The sequence below is a fragment of the Podarcis cretensis genome (assembly GCF_951804945.1).
Source record: "Podarcis cretensis genome assembly, chromosome: 8".
NCBI classification, from domain to species: Eukaryota; Metazoa; Chordata; class Lepidosauria; order Squamata; family Lacertidae; genus Podarcis; species Podarcis cretensis.
This window is the reverse complement of record NC_137177.1, coordinates 20,804,562-20,823,224: the sequence shown is the minus strand read 5'-3', so window position 1 is coordinate 20,823,224 and position 18,663 is coordinate 20,804,562. Positions and strand designations below refer to the sequence as shown.

At 45.2% G+C, this 18,663-nt stretch overlaps 1 protein-coding gene across 1 annotated transcript; it reads right to left on the bottom strand.

Moving 5' to 3' along the window:
- Positions 1-3,173: 3,173 nt before the first annotated feature.
- On the bottom strand, positions 3,174-18,372 carry TYROBP (transmembrane immune signaling adaptor TYROBP). The gene is made up of 6 exons (XM_079987692.1): positions 18,146-18,372; positions 10,477-10,497; positions 9,873-10,004; positions 5,454-5,491; positions 3,828-4,698; positions 3,174-3,628 (listed from the first exon to the last, which is right to left on the bottom strand). Exons 1-5 carry the CDS (start codon positions 18,204-18,206, stop codon positions 4,630-4,632), a joined length of 321 nt encoding a protein of 106 aa, XP_079843818.1. The 5' UTR covers positions 18,207-18,372; the 3' UTR covers positions 3,174-3,628; positions 3,828-4,629.
- Positions 18,373-18,663: the final 291 nt, after the last annotated feature.

Below are 18,663 nucleotides of genomic sequence, written 5' to 3'. Positions count from 1 at the left end.
TTTTTGCACACAGCTGTTCTTGGTTTCACTAGCAGAGGATACTGAAGCTTGGATACCCATGGTCACTCACTAAGTAAGGTTCCCATCTCCAGAGCCTTATATATATATATAACCCTGGCATCTCCATATCAAATCTGTGCTTACTGAACCTGCTCAGCCAACACCAGGTTGGAAGTTCTGGCCTTTGCCTGAATGTGTGAAAGATTAAACATAGGGATAAGGGTGTGCACACAAGCTCTGCCCCCGATTTCCCCTAGTACATGAAGATATGAAGAGACTTTTCTATTCATAGGCATTGTCAGGGAACTGCCATCGGAGAGTCAGGTGGTGGAGGGGCTCACGGAGGCTAGGAGACCCTCGGATGCAGAGGAAGGAACCAGCAGGGGGAGAGAGAGAGCTCATGGAGAAACTCAGTCGGAGGGATGGCTCCAGGAGACTTCCAGTGAGAACAGCGGGGAGGTCTCAGGACCTCCTCTGGGTACACCTACCCTTCGCAGGAAGCTGTCACGCCGAGAATCCCGAAGGAGAGTTTCCGTTAAGGAACTCTTATGTTGGCGCAAATTCCGGAAACGCCCACTGACAGATTCTGCCAGCGATTGAGGGAGTCATGCCTTGAGGGCTCCCGTAAAGGCAGAGCTTTGAAACCTTTGCAAAGCTCTGAGGGATTCAGCTTTTACGCACAAGCAGCTCATTATCCCATCACAGGCATATATGGCCTAGGGGAAGCTTTGGCCCTCCAGATGTTGCTGAATGACCACTTCCATCAACCCTGATTATTGCCCATGCTGGTTGCGGCTGATGTGAGTTGGAGACCAATATCATCTAGAGGGCCACAAGTTCCCCAGATCTGACCTGGGACTGGGTTACTTTACCCTACAGCCCAGCTAACAGAATGAACCTGCCTGAGATGGGCATCAGGGGCCTTTGTCCCTGGCCTGACATTTGCAAGGATTTGCTGTCCCCCCAGGAAATCTAAAATGCCCCATTTCTCCCTATTTTTAAGAGAGATCTGAAGATGCTTGTGTTCCAGAAGGGCTTTAGCTTTATTCTGGTTTCTTTTATTTCTGTGCTGAAGTGTGTGTGTGTGTGTGTGTGTGTGTGTGTGTGTGTGTTTATTTAATTTGCTTTTCACCATAGATTGCTTTAGGTTTCATTTTATTTTTGCTCTTATGTATATAGTGGGCAGGGCTTGCTAAATTTGGGGGACAAATGATTAAAACAAACAAACAGGTCCAAATGAAATGAAATGTTTGGGTCACTGCTGGCGTTGGAGAAAAGGAGATGCCGTTAACCTATCTGGGGTATGTGTGGGTGCGTTGATAGGGAAGGCATGCTATGTTACAAGTTCAAAATATGTCCTTCAGATTGGGGCAGCCTTAAGCTAAGAATCATTTGTTTGTGGAGCTAGGAGCAGGTGGAGTGGGTGGCAAGGATGCTGTTCTTAAAAGGGCCATAGCTCAGTGGTAGAGCAACTAATTTGCCCACAGCAAGTCCCAGGTTCCAATCCCCAACATCTCCAGATATGGCTTGGCATGAAAACCTTATCACGGAACCCTGGAGAGCCGCTGTCAATCACTATTGTCAATACTAATCTAGATGACTGATAGTCTGACTCAGTACAAGGCAGCTTCCTGTGTTAAAAGTGCCCTGCCCAAGCAGCAGCAGCCACTCACTTTGTGCCACTGCCCACCATCCCTCCCACCCAACATAATTCTGTAGGTTCAGACTTGGCCCAACTGCTGATTCCTCCAAACTGAAGAGCAGGATCCTCTCTGTAGGAAGGAATGAAAAACCACTTTTTCCACCCCCTCCACAGCAACAAGGCAGCAGGAAGTTGTCTGTGGTCTCACACCACTTGCTCCTCCCGCTGAGAAAGATCAGATTAGAAGCAAACACAGCATGCAGTGAATGGTTACCCAACTCTTACTTTGCAGCCTGTCTCAAAAACAGGATAGTTAGCCCACACTAGATCTAACAGACTGGATGATTTTGCATCTTATATTCTGATTTCTCAGCCTTGCCCTGCCACCCCTTTTCATCCAACAACTCTGACGGCAACAATGTTGTAGATCAGGGCTTTGATTGCTTTTCTGCGCTTTCCCCCCCACGTCTGAAGTGTTTGGAATCTGAATGATCATAACTTAGCAGATCTAGACCAGGGGTAGTCAACCTTTTTATACCTACCACCCATCTTCCTTGATGGTAAAATTTCCTTATCGCCCACCAGTGCTAGATGGAAGGAGGATTCAGCTTGTGCTGTAGAACCCCCTACCGCCCACCTAGAATCCTGAAATGCCCACTAGTGGGTGGTAGGGACCAGGTTGACAACCCCTGATCTAGACTAAAACATTTAATCGGTTTCATAGCAGCTTTACCATCAAAGCATCCCCACATAGGAGTTTGGCAGCACGCACTGGTGAGGATGCTTAGAATTCTGTATCCATTCTCTTTAGAGAATCACAGTATCATGAAAGACAGTTGGAGAGGTCCAGAGGGCTACATTTGTCCCCTGGGCCCCATTTTCCCCACCCCTCTTCTTAGGGACATCAAGCACAAAAGAACAGAAGCAATGTGTCATGTCCTGTGAGTGCCTGGAAATAATTTCTCAGTGGCCCTGGTGGATGGGGATTACTAACAGGAAAATCTAGAGCAGGACTGACAAAGAAATAAAGTGATCAAATAGGGGTGGCTGTCTTTAGTAAAAAAAAACAAAAAAACCCCCAAACCCTCCTGCCCAACCTGGGTTATATATTTCAGTCCTGGAGTGCTCCACCACTGTACTTAAGAAGTCTCTTGCTTCTTTCACTGTAAATCGGACAAAAGTATCAGTTTACAGCAGGGGTGGTCGGGATTCAGGTTTATGAGATAGACTCTTTTTTGTGTGTGCTCCAACTCCCCAGGTCCATCAGTGAGAGCCAGGAACAAAATAAAAATATCTTGTGGTGAAGCCAGATGTACAATGGGGGTCTTAGGACTGGGGAACATGCTGTTAGACTATTTATTTATGGTACTACAACTCTCATCATTCCTGACCATTGGCCATGCTGCCAAGGCTGATGGGAGCTGGAGTCCATCAGCAGCCTAAGAGAGCTACAGGTTCCCTATCCCTGTCTTATGGTTATTGAGAAGATATGAATTGTGACATATTTGTAGAACAACAACACAAAAGCATGTTTGATTTGTTTAATTATTTATTGGAATAATTACACTGCATTTATTACAATATATATTTGGCGTATTTGATACAGGCACCCCCCATTTGCACTGGGGTTACCTAGTGGGCCCCCACACTCATAAGCAAAATCATGTAAATTGGGGAGTGCCCTCCAAAATGCTTCCGAATGTCCATTTCCCCCTGCTCTCCAGCTCTTTCTCCATGACGCTCTGGGGCTGGCTGAAGAATGCAGAGGAAAGCAGCAGCTGCTGCAGTGCTACCTCAAACATCAGCTGCTAGGTGGTTTGCAAATTATTTTTTATAAGTCCTTATGAAAATACATCAGCATCATAGTGCACATTTCTCTGAATAGATTTTTTTGGTATGCAATTTTGCCTAAGATGCCCACTTTTGCAAAGCTAATATCATGCATGCTTGTGCGTCATTTTCACAAATATATGCCTGGAGAAGACCCTGATGTTGGGAAAGATGGAGGGCACAAGGAGAAGGGGGCGACAGAGGACGAGATGGTTGGATAGTGTTTTCGAGGTTACCAGCATGAGTCTGACCAAGCTGCGGGGGGCAGTGGAGGACAGGAGTGCCTGGCGTTCTCTGGTCCATGGGGTCACGAAGAGTCGGACACGACTAAACGACTAAACAACAACAAATGGACGGCTTCCTCATATATATGGATTTTTGGCTGGAGAACTGCATTGCCAAATTTGGGGAAGTGCAAATTTCAAAGGAGGGCTTTGCTTCCATTCATGCATTGTTTCTTAAATTAGGTAAGTTGGCCTTTAAATGTCAGCTGAAATGGATTTCTCCTCTAGTCTTATGCATGACACAACATTACCTGGTTTGCTGTGGCATTTGGCTACCAACCAGAGTTTCTATGCTTGAAGAAGGGGGTCCTGGTTGAAGAAGGTGGGCTCACATGTCCCAACCCCCCACCACCAAGAGCTCTGCATTGTGTCTCAACTCGTGGCAGTTCCGACCATGTTGCAATTGATGCATGTGGGCGGGTGGGTGGGGGACGGGACAGAACACGCTCCACAAAAATAGAGCAGACGATCTCTGTGGAGGAAGTTCTATATTGAGAAGAAGCAAATGAAAGTTCACAGTTAGAAAGCTTTCCCTTAAAGTACAACTTCTGAGTAGGGCTGCTGAAGAGGAGAAACTGAACAGCAATCTTGTACAGTGGTACCTCAGGTTAAGTACTTAATTCGTTCCGGAGGCCTGTACTTAACCTGAAACTGTTCTTAACCTGAAGCACCACTTTAGCCAATGGGGCCTCCTGTTGCTGCCGCGCCGCCAGAGCACGATTTCTGTTCTCATCCTGAAGCAAAGTTCTTAACCTAAAGCACTATTTCTGGGTTAGCGGAGTCTTTAACCTGAAGCGTATGTAACCTGAAGAGTATGTAACCCGAGGTACCACTGTACGTAGAAGCTCAAAAGAGCAGCACAGAGAAGGAAGCCTATTTGTAGGTTCCAGGGCCGGGATTTTTGAGGTCACTGTAAATATCCACTCCACGGACTTGGAGCTCCTGTAAGGTAAAAAAGAAGCAGAGTGTCAAGGCATATCTTCATTATTTGGCTGGCTGAATAGTCATTTCTTCTCCTTTGTCAGAAGTGCAACAGCCGGGACAGGGGCGTCTATTATAGGGGGTGGAAGGGGCTTCAGCCCTCTGTCTGAATGAATCTTCTTTTTGATACTTTGCTACTAAGAATGGAGAGTAAGGGGACTTGACTTTACAGTGGGCAGGAGACTTGGCCACCGTCTGCACATCCTATGGGATACATACATACATATAAATTAGTACATGGAAATTTTATACCTGACTGTGACTTCCCTTCTGAACATGCATTTCCTCATTTTTTGGGCAACGAATTGGAGGCAACCCTGACCACTATGTGCATATGCATGCTCCATTTTGATTTTCTGCCCTGGCACTATCATTTATTAATTAAATAAATTTCATAAAGTCTATATACTGCTGGACGATAAAAAACAAAACAAAACAAAAACCTCAAAATGGTTTACAAAAAATAGTAAAATTATCAATAAAAATGTTTTTTTAAAAAGCTATTGAAAATGGGAAAAAAATTAAAAACAGCAATAAACTAAAAACAGATTAACACACACACCAGCATTCAACCTATCAGGGTATAATGCCTTGGTTTGCCTTCCCACTGTGGCAATGATTCAGAGCTCATCGTCATGGCAACCGCTTGGCTCATCACAACAGGCCTGCTTAGTAGGCCTCAGGGTCGAAGTAAGGAATCACATGGTCACACTCACCTCATATGGGGATTCATGTGGAGGGTTCTTTAGGTCTCCTAAGAAGAAGAAAAATAAGTGTTTTCATGTGGGAGAGAAACAGTTCTGTTTCTTATTCCATCTGTGTAGATCAGGTGCTGCTAGCCCGTCACCCTCTGTATGTTTTGGGTGAAATAGCTGGAGGCTGACAGGCTGACAAAGATGCTATTTTTCAAGCATAAACGATGGGAGTTGGTTTTCTCATGGGAAAACCGCTCTTTAGCGCTCAATCAGAGCAAACTCCAATTGGGTATTCTGCATAATGCTGTTTGTTCTGATTTAAAGCTAAAGAGTAGGTTTTCTCTGGGAAAGGAGCTGGGCTTTCTAGCCGTGGGACAAGCAGAAGTGTGAACGAGCCCTTAGTGTGAGCCATTCCTCTCAGATATTTGCCCAGCACACCCCTTAAGGCGAAAGGAGATACAGTATTGAAAGATTCACTGGAAGGGCCATTTTTTAAAAAAAGTTGCTATGGGGGATCACCTCAACTTTCATCAGATATGCAAGGAGGAAGGTCCTCCCCGCCATGCTCCTGAGGTAAATAACCTCTTCCCTCTCATGAATGCTAGGCACATAATGAAAACCCCTAGTTCACCCAGTGGGGGGATTTTCGTTGAGACTGTGGTGAGAGATGAAGCATAACCCCAGCGGCTGCTTCCTTCTTCTCCTCCGCCTTCCATGAAGGGAAGAAGGGGTGAGGCAGCCTCTCGCTGGTGGCAGCGCTAGGAGGAGGCAGAGAAGGAGCCGTGTGACCACAGTGTCCTGCTCCTCCCGACGTCCTGACGTTAGGTGCGCAACATTGGGATGTTGCACATGTGTGATGTCACACATGCAATAGTGCCCCTGCATCACCCTCACAAGCCGGTGCCTCTGAGCTAGCATGACAATATCCTGGCTAAAACTTGCATCAGGGTCCTACAAATGGCTGGCCAAGAATAACTAGAATGGCTCTGAAGTTTCTAACCCTCCCCTGCCAGAGTCTTGTTCCTCAAAGGTAAATAGAGAGGCAAAAAAGGCTGAGCAGGTAGGAGCTGAGGTTACTTTGTCCTCCCTGCTCAAGGGAGGAAGGGTGTAATGCTGGTTAAAGTTTGTGGTTAAAAGGGTTCAGTTAAAACCTCCGGCTACAAGCTATGAAGGCCAAATTAGAAGCTAGGCAGAGTTCTGCAAGTCTTTTCTCCTTGGCCTTAAAAAAAGAAACCGAGTGGGACCTGCAGCAAAAGATTGCTGTACACTCTTACATGTCACAGCCAGCTAAGCCCTTCTCCAGGACACTCCATTCCATCCTCCCTTTTCCATTTTCCCCCTTTCCAATTAACATGCAACATCCTGTGGCTACTGAGCGTGCTCAGTCTGCATTAGTCTGTTTCCTCCTCCATTGCAATTTATTGTCTGCTTGTTTACTTGCTTGTGTCTGCAAACCTCTGGTTCTCACAAACTCACTGTGGTCCTGTTTTGACTCCAGCCACAGAGGTGCTCTTGGGGAGCACGACTCTAGCAGTCACTTCAAGCACAGAGTTTCTGGGGTGCCGGAGCTGCTCTGCCACTATTACTCCAATGGAAGACAAGAGGTAGGGAAGGCCATTGGATTTTGGCATTACATGGAACACCACTGAAATACGAGACAATGAGGCATCTAATCATAAGCCTGCATTTTTATCAAAGCTTATATATTTTGATCAGGGCCTGTATCTTAAAAAGCTTAAAGATTTTCAAATGTTCATGCCAGGCAGAAGAGCAGCTGCCTAAGAACCTTGGCAAGATGTTTATTCTCCTAGACAAGGGGGCCCCCTGATTTATAGCAGAAAACAATTCTCAAAGTCGTAAAAAGAGAATTACAGGCTGACAGCCAAGGTTACACTGACCCTACATATTACAGAAGATAAAAAAAGAGATAAACATAATTAAGAGTGGGTAAATAGTAAAATAAAACCATGTGCCTCCCATTAAACTTGAGCCATATTTTCCTAAGGTTCAAAGGTCAAGAGCAGTGAAAAAGGCAACTGGCTGGCAGAAAGGCAGAGAGTATTTTGGGAAGTCTTTTTCTAAAGTTGTTTCTTTCTTAAACTGAGATCCTTTTAAGATTTCTTTTCCTTTTAAAAGGTTATCTATGTTATGTATTAAATATATATTGGCTTAAATGTAATTATGCAAAGGAATTAGAAGCTAAGAAATGTTAAATCCTTATGCTAGATTCTTATTTCATGTGGTTGGAAGAGATCACAGGGGCCATCAGCCACCAGCCCAGCCCCCCTTGCTAAGCAGGAAACATCATTAGAGCATTTGTCAAGCTTTTGTTTAGAGACCTCCAAAGGAAGGAGATCTTTCAATGATGATCCTTGACATCTGTTTAAGATAAAAATTTGAGATTAAACCATTTGTTTTGGAGGGCAATAGGGCAAGGAGGGCAAGAGGTGAGCTGGTAATTAAGGTTCCTTGTTGAGACACATGTAAGATATATTACTACTTATTTGTCATTTATAGATAGAAGAATATATAGCTTTTTGTTTCCCATAAAAGGACAGAAGGAAATGGGTGTATCTTTTGTGATTGGTTCTAGCAAACAGCCAATAGGAATTTCAACCAGGCTGATTGGACAGAGGCAGCCACAGGAGGAGCAAGGGGGCTGGATTAAGGAAATATAAGTGCTGGCCAGAATGGCAAGAGGCCAGGCCAGAGCTTGGTAACCATATACCACTGTGCCTCATATTTATTTGTCTGACAAATAAATTATTATTTTAATTTCTCTATTGCTGCGTTGAATATTTCATTCCAGCTAAGCGTTAACCACAAGCAGGGTGCTACAACACCAAGTTCTGCCACTCACCACGTCCATTTCCTATTAAAGGGAGTTATGGGAAATAAGCTCAGGAGCTGCAAACAGTGGCACAGTTGGGAGGGATTGATTAGTCCTTTCTTAGCCTGCCATTTGCCTGCTTAGAAAAAGATAATCGTCTGCCCAAGCTGCTTTCCCACATCGGTGGGGGAAAGATACTCTTTCCTCTTGTAGAGAGAAAATAGTTTCTTTGCATCTGTTTATTTCTGTGTTTCTAGCAGAGATGCACGCAAATTAGCGCAAAGGAGAAGTTGGGGAGACCATTTCACTCCACAATCTTTTTTTCAGGTAAGGAGGAGAAATCATTCAACAGTTTCTTGGGAGTGGGTTCATGATTAGCAGCGACATTTGCACAATTCCTTCCTTCCTTCCTTCCTTCCTTCCTTCCTTCCTTCCTTCCTTCCTTCCTTCCATGACATCAGCAGTAGTAATTATGCTGGCAGCCAGCTTTGCATCCTCCCCAACACATCCTTCCCAATGCCCAAGACCTAATGTCACTCCATTGTGGCATTGTGGGGACATGAGAATGGTGACTACCACCAAAAAAACCTTTGAATGTTTGGAGAAAATTCTGCAAAGTGGCCTCCTTTTTCTTAGGGGGTAGGGTGAGAAAAAGAAGAATCTCAGAGATTTTCTCAACCCTCGCCCCCCAGTATTTCTGCTCAGCTCTAGTTTACAGTCTTGTACCCATATCCAATCAAGATACACTGAACTTGTATGGCTAGGTGGCTGGGACTCTGCTTTTGGCATAAGCTGTACAGATTTTCCATATATAGGTTCTACACCCAAGTTATGCTAAACTGCAGAGTAGACGGGCAGGGTCAGCAGGAACAATCCCCCACTCCCCGTGAGCATTCAGTGGACACCCATATAGCAGGTTTATAGGCTTCTTGCCTTGTTTACATCTATGCATGTAGTGTTAACCTCTGCCGTTTTTTCAGAAGGGGAACGATCAACCAAGCTCAGGGAACAATAATTGTTAAGTGCTATTCTTTAATTGACATGGAAATGTAAAATGCCTGTATATGTATTGCTAAGGGTTTTAACAACAGGAAATTCTATCTGAGTATGCTAAAACAAAGTTTTGTACTTCTAGATGGGCTAACTGTTGATATTCTCTGCTCTTTCACATGAGTGTTTAACCTTAGATCATGTGAGTAAGGTATTTGGTTGCAAATTGCCATTTTGAAGGGAGTTGCCTTTGGTCTTCTGTTCCCAGGCACAGTGGGAAAAAGATGTGAAAATGAGTCTCTCTGGAAGATAATACAGCTCCAGGCTAACAGAGACTGTAAGGAGAGAGATACCTTTGATTCTAGGTTTGTTTAGAGTTATTATATTTCTAAGAAGATGCTGAGCCTATGCTTGGACAAGTATATGTCTTAGGAAACTATCTGGATGCATTATTGATTTTTTTTTAACCTGTTTTGAATAAGTTCTGGTTAGTAAAGCTTTGAATAATACTTATGGGTCTGGATAATTTTTATTTGAAAATGAGTCATTTTTTATGCATCCATTTGCTTCAAACTGCACAATATTAATATCTGCAATAAGAATGGCTTTTCTCTCCTTACCAGCTGATTGGCGTTGATGGATGCAGGCAGCCACATAGTATACAGCCAATGCAATGAGCAAAGTCAGCAGCAGATCTCCCAGCACCACACCGGCAATGGTGCCTGGGTTGAGCTGGTAGCAGCTGCCACAGTCTGGGGAGAAACAGCAGTGGAATCATGAGATACACAGAACAGCAGCCACTAGGGTTTAAAAAACCCCCACAAACTTCTCGACTGGGGACATTGTGAAAGGCAGGATTTAATATTATGAGAAAAAACATTAAAACTCTGGAGGGTTGCAGCTTCCCTGTCCCCACCATTGGGCAACTGTCAGCACCTGTGGAACACAACCACCTGACAAGGCTGGGTGTCTCGATAGTGAGAGACTGAAAGTAGAAACTGAAGTGTTCCACAAGGGGCTGTGAGTGGTGCAAGAATCTGGAGGAACCACAGTCAAGGAATTGAAACCTCAAAGAACAGGTGCCCCCTTGATATATCACTGTTAGGAACTGAAGAGCCTAAATAAAAGTTTCTTTGTCACAGGCTCCCATATTCTGCTTGCATCATTTATTTAAAACATTAGCAACAGTAAATAATACAAAAGAGGGTGCGAAAAGGTTCTTACCTCTCTGGGCTTGGACAGCTCCTACGAAAAGAAAAGGAAGAAAAGAGAGAGGTTTGAGAAAAGAGAGGTTTGACATGTTTCCCCAGGGCATCCCCACCATCATCCCATCTGCAGTCCCATCTGCACTGTATATTTAAAGCCAGTATCATGCCACTTCATAAACAGTCATGGCTTCCCCCAAAGAATCCTGGGAAATCTAGTTTGTTAAGGCTGCTGAGAATTGTTAGGTGACCCCACAAAATTTTTATTAGAGATGCATCAGTTAAACTGTTTGGAAGCTTTCTTCTTCAAAAATTACAAGCATGAGTTGCAAATAAATAAATAAAAATAAGAAAGAAAGAGAGAGGGGGGGGGGAAAGCTGGAATTAGGCAAAATTATACTATTATTGAAAAATGGTTTAGATTACAGGGGCTAATAAAAACCAATATATATACATTCAGTATTTTTTGTGATGGTGTTCACCTGCCCTGGGCAGCAGAAAATGTTGTTCTTTTGCCTGTGATGTGAGTACTGGCACTACATTTTTGACCAAGGGAGGGGAAGCATTGGATACACCTCACATGTGCCGCCTTGCCCCCGCAACTGAGGGGGGTCCTGGGCCATGCAACGTCAGAATAATGACTGCTTTGCTCATGATCAGTTTCTGTACTCAGAGCTGCACCCACAGAATTACTGACAGGCAATGCAACACTCCACCTCCAGGTGACTAATCTAGGAAGCTGGAATCAAACGGAAGCAGAGATGTGAACTAGACCGCAATGGTGAGGCTTCTCTGAAATTAATCTTTTCCTGTTGATTGGTAAGGGCTCGAAAGCATATCAAAGAACAATCAGATAATCAGATGCTGGACTGGCTGGCGATGAAAAAGGGTCCAGAATAAAAAATCCACCTCATGGTAGGGAAGTCAACACCCATCTCTAAGCCTCCTGCAGTCAGCTGGTGCTGTTGAATCCATCTGGTGGAAACTGAGGGTGAAAACTGCATGTTATGCATAGTTCCACAATTCTTTTTTGGGATGTGCTCTTATTTTTTTTACCCAATGCAGCTGCTGATGTTGCCATTTAAAGTAGAGAACCAGCAGGGGTTCCTTAATTCTCTCACCTCACATAATTTTTCTGCCAAAAATTGCCCCTCCAAGGTGTTTTCGTCTTCTTTGGAGAACTTTTCGCAGGGGCAGGAAAAACGGGGGTTGGGGATAATTGCATAAGGGGAAAGGGTTCAGAAGCCTTCCACATCTAACTGCAGCTTCAGCAACTTCCTTGAGTTAAAAAAAGAAAAAGGTCTCCAAAAGTAATCACCAAACTATCTAGAGATGAGACAGGGAACTTTGAATTGGCTCCCGATTCAGCCGAGTATAAAGAGATCAGTCTTCTAAGCTGTTCCAGTTTTCTTCTTTCTTTCTTTGGATCCCTATGGATCATAAATGTACAAATAACAGGAAAAGCCACAATCTCAGTTACCTTACTAAGAGTCCTGTGCGTCTTTCTCCCCATGAGTTTGTGCAAGTATGAGTGTGCATGTGCATGTGTGAATGCATATTAATGTGCCTGTAGATCAGCATTGGGGGGGCATGTACGTGTCTGTGTGTGTGTGTGTGTGTGTGTCAATATGTGTGTGATTGGGTCCAGCCACATCTGCTGGAATAACCATGTGCCTTAATGTATCTGTGGATGAACATGTCCCTTCCATCTCTTCAAGTCTGTCTATAAACAGGATAACTATCTGAAGTTATGTTTCATCCTTACTAGTCCCGCCTTATCTATTCTCGCTGGTAGCACTTTCCAAGGTCTCAGGCGGATCTCCTCTTTAGCCTTTCAAGATTCTTTGGATAGGCTGCAGACTTAAAACCTGATGGATTCACTTGGTACATGCCCATGTTGAAACTGCCTGTACATCTCTCCTCTGAACAGCAGCCCCAACAGTAAAGCAAGTCAATTCCTAATCCAGGGGTGGGGAACCTGGATATTGCTGGACTCCCATTCCCATCACCTCCAGTCAACACGGTCGACTATCAGGGGTGATGGGAGCTGCAGTCCAGAAACATCTCAAGGTCCCCAGATTCCCCACCCCTTACTTAATTCATAGGACCAGTGTGGCAACTAGGCAGTTGTAGACTTTTAACTTAACAGTCAAGCACATTACCTTACTTACTTGGAAATGTGATAAAACAGCCCTGCTGCTTTCCCCCTTCCAACTCATTCTGTAGAGTGGGACCTTAGACATCCTGCCCTAAGATCACTGACCTATAGATTAGATCAGGTTCCTGATTTTGAGCCCCACAGCAGTCAGCGTCCCTGAATCACAAGTATCGTTGTGTGTCCTATAGGTGGGATCATCTGTGCATGAGAGTTCACATATCATAGGGGAGGGGAAACTTTCTCAACCTGAGGGCCACATTTCCTTCTCGGCAACCTTCCAGGAGCCGCATGCCCTGAGTGGGCAGGGCCAGAGGGCAAAAATGGGTGGAGCAACCAACATTAATTATACTTTAGTACAGTATGCTAATTTCTACATGGATGAACACATGTCTCTCTATCCTTCATCTAGATTTGCCAGGGGCATTGTCAAAGTTGAAAGACACATTCCATCCAGGCAAAAACAACCATGGAGGGCACATTGTGGCATGCTGACTGGCATGCTGACCATTTAACAGCAGCAGCAGCAATAACAACATCATCAGAGTTAGTTCTTGGTATGAGCTTTTGTGTGCATGCACACTTCTTCAGATATGCATGCACACGAAAGCTCATACCAAGAACTAACTTAGTTGGTCTTTAAGGTGCTACTGGAAGGAATTTTTTTATTTTGTTTTGACTATGGCAGACCAACACGGCTACCTATCTGTAACATCATCAGAGTCTCTTCTCCCACTGTCTGGTAACTCGTAAACAGAGGGGGAGCAGGGAGGAGAGTGGCGTAGTGAGCAGCATGGGGCATTGGTGAGGGGATGCCCAGCATGGATGCAGCACTAATCCACATGGATTATGCATGTTTTTATGCATCTCAAAGAAAGTTTAGGTCCCTCTCATCACTTTTCTTACATATTGCCTAGGGAACCCTTGCAGAGTGAGGCACCAATGTTTTATGTATTTATTTATGCAATGCTTGGGGTGTCTAGGGAGTAAGGCTGCAATTCTAGGCGATGGGATGGGGAACCCGTAGACCTCCAGAAGTTATTGGACTCCAGCTCTCATCACCCCCGGCCTTTAGTCATGCTGGTGGAGGCTGATGGGAGACGTAGTCCAACATCTGGAGGGCTACAGGTTCACCACTTGGTCTAAAGCTCCCCTGCTCCCCCAGTAAGATTATTAAATCTGACTGAGCAACAGATGAGAATGGCGAGAGCATACAGAGAACATGTAGCTCTGTAGTTGAACTGACTGATGGTGCATTGAGGACAGACAAAAGGAAGCCTTCTTCAGGGGACACTTATTGGACTGAGGCACTGGAGCTGGGAGAGTGGATTTTAAGCCTTTTCTCCATGCCATTCTCCTGATCTAAGTTGCCCCTCTGCCACACAGAGAAAGCTGCTTTATAGTGAGTCAGATCGTTGGCTTATCCAGCTTAGAATTTTCTGTTACACAGATGGGCAATGGAACACCAAGGTTTCAGATGGAGGTATTTCCTAGCCCCACCTAGTGATGCCAGTGATTGAACTTGGGACCTTGTGAAAGCAAAGCAGGTGTCCTATTAGCTGAGGGACATACCTTCTCCAAGGAAACTGAAAATATTGTTACAGCAGCAGAAGAAAGACAGGCATAGTATAAGAACTTGTCTTTTTCTTTTTTCTTTGGTTCCCCAGTAGATCTAATAGCAGCTTGGGTGATAATGAAATTTAGACATGAGAAGTGGTGGGGAGAGGTGTGTTAAACAAGCTCTCCTTCACCACAAATGCACTGATCGTGCACACTGCCAGAAAGTGGTTTTAAAGTGGTTGGAGGGGAAACCAGTTTGGGGGATCTGCTCACAGATCTCACAAGGCATGTTTGCTTTGGCTCTGAATGGCTTGTCACTTTCAGGAGATGGGCCCTTCAGAAGAGAGATAACGCCACAAGATCAGCCTGGGCTCATGACAGCGGTGACACTTAAAAACAAAATCATTATCTTCAGGAAGAACTATCTGACAGGAAGAGTTGTTTGACAGTGGAACACACTCGCAAGAGAAGTGGTGGACTCCCCTCCCTTGGAGGTTTTTAAGCAGAGGTTGGATGGCCACCTGTCATATATGAGATTCCTGCATTGCAGAGGTTTGGACTAGATGACCCTCGGGGTGCCTTCCAGCTCTAGAATTCTGTGATTCTATCTAAGGCTGTCAACTATCAGGTGCTGCAGAGAAACACAGATCTGCTTCAGATCATTCCAGAGACATCTGGCTGGTCACTGCTGGAGACAGAATACTGGGTATCATGGAATGATGCAGCACAATCCAACCTATGTTTACTTTAAAGTCTGCTTCACTGCATTCAGTGGGGCTTACTCACTGGACCCATAGCTCACCCGCCTTAGATTGATCCAGCAAGGCAAGAGGCTTCTTCACACATTACACTGAATACAACTACAAGCTGGTCCGACACATATACAAGCGTTTGGGTGAAATCATTTACACTTGTTGACTTGTACCACTCCAATCTTCTGTGCACAAGTGTACAGGCTCTGCATTCACTGAACATTACATGTAAAAAACTGTACACCTCTGGTATGGGGTAGAGTGGTACGCTAATTGTATTTGGGTTGACCTTAGATTTGGCTGGATTGGGTTGATGCAACCCCAGATTGCCCTGAGTTGGATAGGGTCAACCCTGAGCAATCTGGGGCTTTGTAAATGTGAGGACATTCTGGCAGCAGTGAGAGCAAGGAGAAAGAGAGGCGCAGGAAGCCTGTGTTTATCTCCTCCTTCCATAGCTCCCTGCTGCATGTGGGTGGAAGGGGGGTGAAGAAGAAGAGGCATAGCTTTGTCTCCCTCCTTCCTGACCACATGGCTGTGCAAGGCCCTCAATAGATTTTCTTCTGAGATCCACTCAGTCCCTGATTCACCCTGGGTCAGATCAGGGCCGTTCCAAAGCTCCAGATCAGGCCTCAGATTTAATCTGGTGTGTGTGAGAGAGTGCAGCCCTGTTGAAGGCACCTAATATCTTACATAGGATTTGTGCCATCCTCTGGCATTGATGGCTACAACACCCAGCTGGCACTGATGGAATGCTTCTATCAAAGTCAAGGAAAGATCATTTCTAGAGTTCCTTCCTCTCTCAGAAGGTGGAAAGGGATAGAAAGAGAGATAGTAGACAAAGAGCTGCAATCCTAATCCGCCCACTCCCACCCCAGTGTGGGGTTACGATAGAGTACAGGTGCTTCTCCACTCAAACTATAGTAAGACACCGATCACACAATTAGCCCAGGTAATTGAGTGTACCTGTAACTCCCAAGGCTACCTCTGATCAGTGGGTGGTCTTGCCTAATCACTGATTATTCAGGACCAACTAATAAATGTTGCTGTGGCATTTTTTCTTCTTCCGGGGGTTTTGGGCTAGTGGGTTAATGGGGAGAAACAAACAAGATATGTGTCCTATGGTGAGTTTTTTGTATTGGAACGGAAGGTGTGGGGAGGTCTGGCTGCTTTAGAAACTGTCATACTGATGTAAGCATTTAAAAATTTTAAGTGCGCAAGCGCGGTTACACACACACACACACGTCAGTTCTCCTTGCTCTGTATTACCGGAAATGGATGTTCAAGAGTTACACACACCAGCTAATGACTCATGTACACCATGCTTGGGGGACCTGACTTGGTCTGCTTCTAACAAACAGATGTCATATCTTTATTTTCTAATAGTACCTGAGTACAGAAGAGCAGTTTTATTGCCCGGTTTTACCCACCAATATCCTAGACAGGACAAGGATAGATGGTGTCTTTGCCCCCATTTAGAGTTTGAAACAGCGTCTCGTGTATTTTGCTACTGTAGATGTTACCAAGGGGATAGAGAACATGTAATTTATTCCCTTATGACGCAGTTTCCTAATCAATCCTTAGGGACCCCCTTTTTTTGAGTCTCCAAGCAGGTCTAACATATTCCTAAGAGGCGGATTTAGGGGAGCGCAACCAGTTTGCCTGCACTGGGAGCCGAGAGGGTGTTGCAGGGCCAACAATGGAAGGTGAGAGGTTGGGGAGGGCGCCGGCTCAAACCGGGCGCTGCTGAAATGTTAAAGCTGCATCTACAACACCAGCTGAAGGAGAACTATGCTTAAGCAAAACCTTCCTGCAAGAACCGAATGTTTGAAAGCCTCAGCCCTGTTGAAAGCAAGAGGCAGTGGCCACATATGGACTAATTTTCCCACCCTGGGCGAATGAAGGGGAAAACAGGAACTCTCACAGAAGAACATAACCACCACTGCCCTCCAGCTGTTATCTGACTACAACTCCCTTCATTCCCACCCATTGTCCATACTGCCTGGGGCTGATGGGTGTTGGGAGTCCAAAAATACCTGGAGATTGCCATGATGGCTGCCCCTGGGTTAGAGGCTGGCTGCTCGGCTTCCTGCACTGCCAGCCCCCAAATATTCTCCAATCTGCAGCACCGAGACTCAGGCTGCATACACGAAATATATACACGCATTGGAATCACACCTTTCCCCTCAAAGAATTCTGGGCACTGCAGTTCGCCTCACAGAATTACAAATCCCAGAAACCCTTAACAAACTACGGTTCCCAGAATTCTTTGAGGGGGGAATATGTGCTTTGAATGTGATTTAAAGGGATAGTGTGTATGTCGTCTCAGACCTGGTGATGCAATGTATTTAAGGTTACTGCTCAGGTTGGGCTCCTGCCCTGTTCACCCTCTTCCCACAACCACTTTTCTCTCTGCTAAGGGAGAAGATAAGCTGAGCCACTGGCACCCTGGGGAGTTCTTGTGGGCCCTCTGTTTGAGCATAGTAACAAGGCATGCAATTAAGCTGATGTTTTAAAATGGCAGTTTTTAAACTGAACACGGGAACATAGGAAACTGCCTTATACAGAATCATCTAGCTCAGTTTTGTTAACGGTGACTCGCAGCTTCAGGCAAGCTTACTTCCCAGCCCAGCCTTCAGATGCTGAGGATTGAAACTGGGGTATTCTGAATACAAAGCAAATGCTAAAATGTTGAGCTAGGATCCTTCCCCAAAATAAAATGAGAATGAGTACAAAGCTGATTGAGCAACACGGGGAGGTAGAAAAAGAGAAAGAACGGCTGAAACAGTCACACAGTCATATTGTTCACGTATGTGTCTGTTGCCCCTAAATTTTGGGGAAGAAAATATCCTAGTGAGATTATGGGCACGGGAAGCTGCTAGAAACCGAGAGAAGGCAACAAGTGATGGTCCGATAGAACTACCTGTGAGTTTGTGCGGGGTGTGTGTGGAAGAGGGGAAGATTCAAATCTAGCTTGTTGTGTTAGTCTGGGACGGACACAATAACCATTGGGCAAAGGTTGGAGATGTACTTTAGGGCAATTTGTCCCAAGCTCTGACAAGAAAAACTATGTAGCCCAAGACAATGAAGAGATGTCGCATTTGTTGAGAGTTGTTTGGTTGATTAAGGGCTGATCGTAGCCAAGGAAGAGTCACAGTAGGCAGAGGAGGAATCAGGAAGTTCAGAGGAGGCTGAAGAGATGGGAAGTATTTGATCCAACTCACCCAGCTGCACCCAAGCCAAGCCCAGAAGAACATGGAGGACAGGGAATCCTGGACGGCCCATTGTGAAACCTCCTAAATTGGGGATCAATCTGACGCTGATGTCTCCCTGGCTGAGGATGATCCGATTCCGGGTTCCCAAGGGTGTGGAAGCCAAACCCCCAGAGACAGCAGTGGTTCTCTCTGGCTGAAGAGCAAGGAAGGAGAACTTGAAATTGCTTCAAGCAGGAAACCTCAGAAAAGGGGAAGGGAGATGTCAGAGGGGCGGGAGTCAGATTGTGGGCCATGATCTACAATCTAGTCCACAATCAGAATGGAGAGAAAAGAGACCAAAGGACAAGATGTCTTCACTGCTCACCCACCTCACCAATTCCATCAACTTAAATGGACTTGAAGATGCCTCGGAAAATTCAACTGGTCCAAAACACATCAGCCAGTTCCTGGCTGGGCTTCTTTGTAGAACTCGTGTAACTCCTGTTTTAAAGCAGCTACATTGGTTGCCAGTTTGTTTCCAGGGTCAA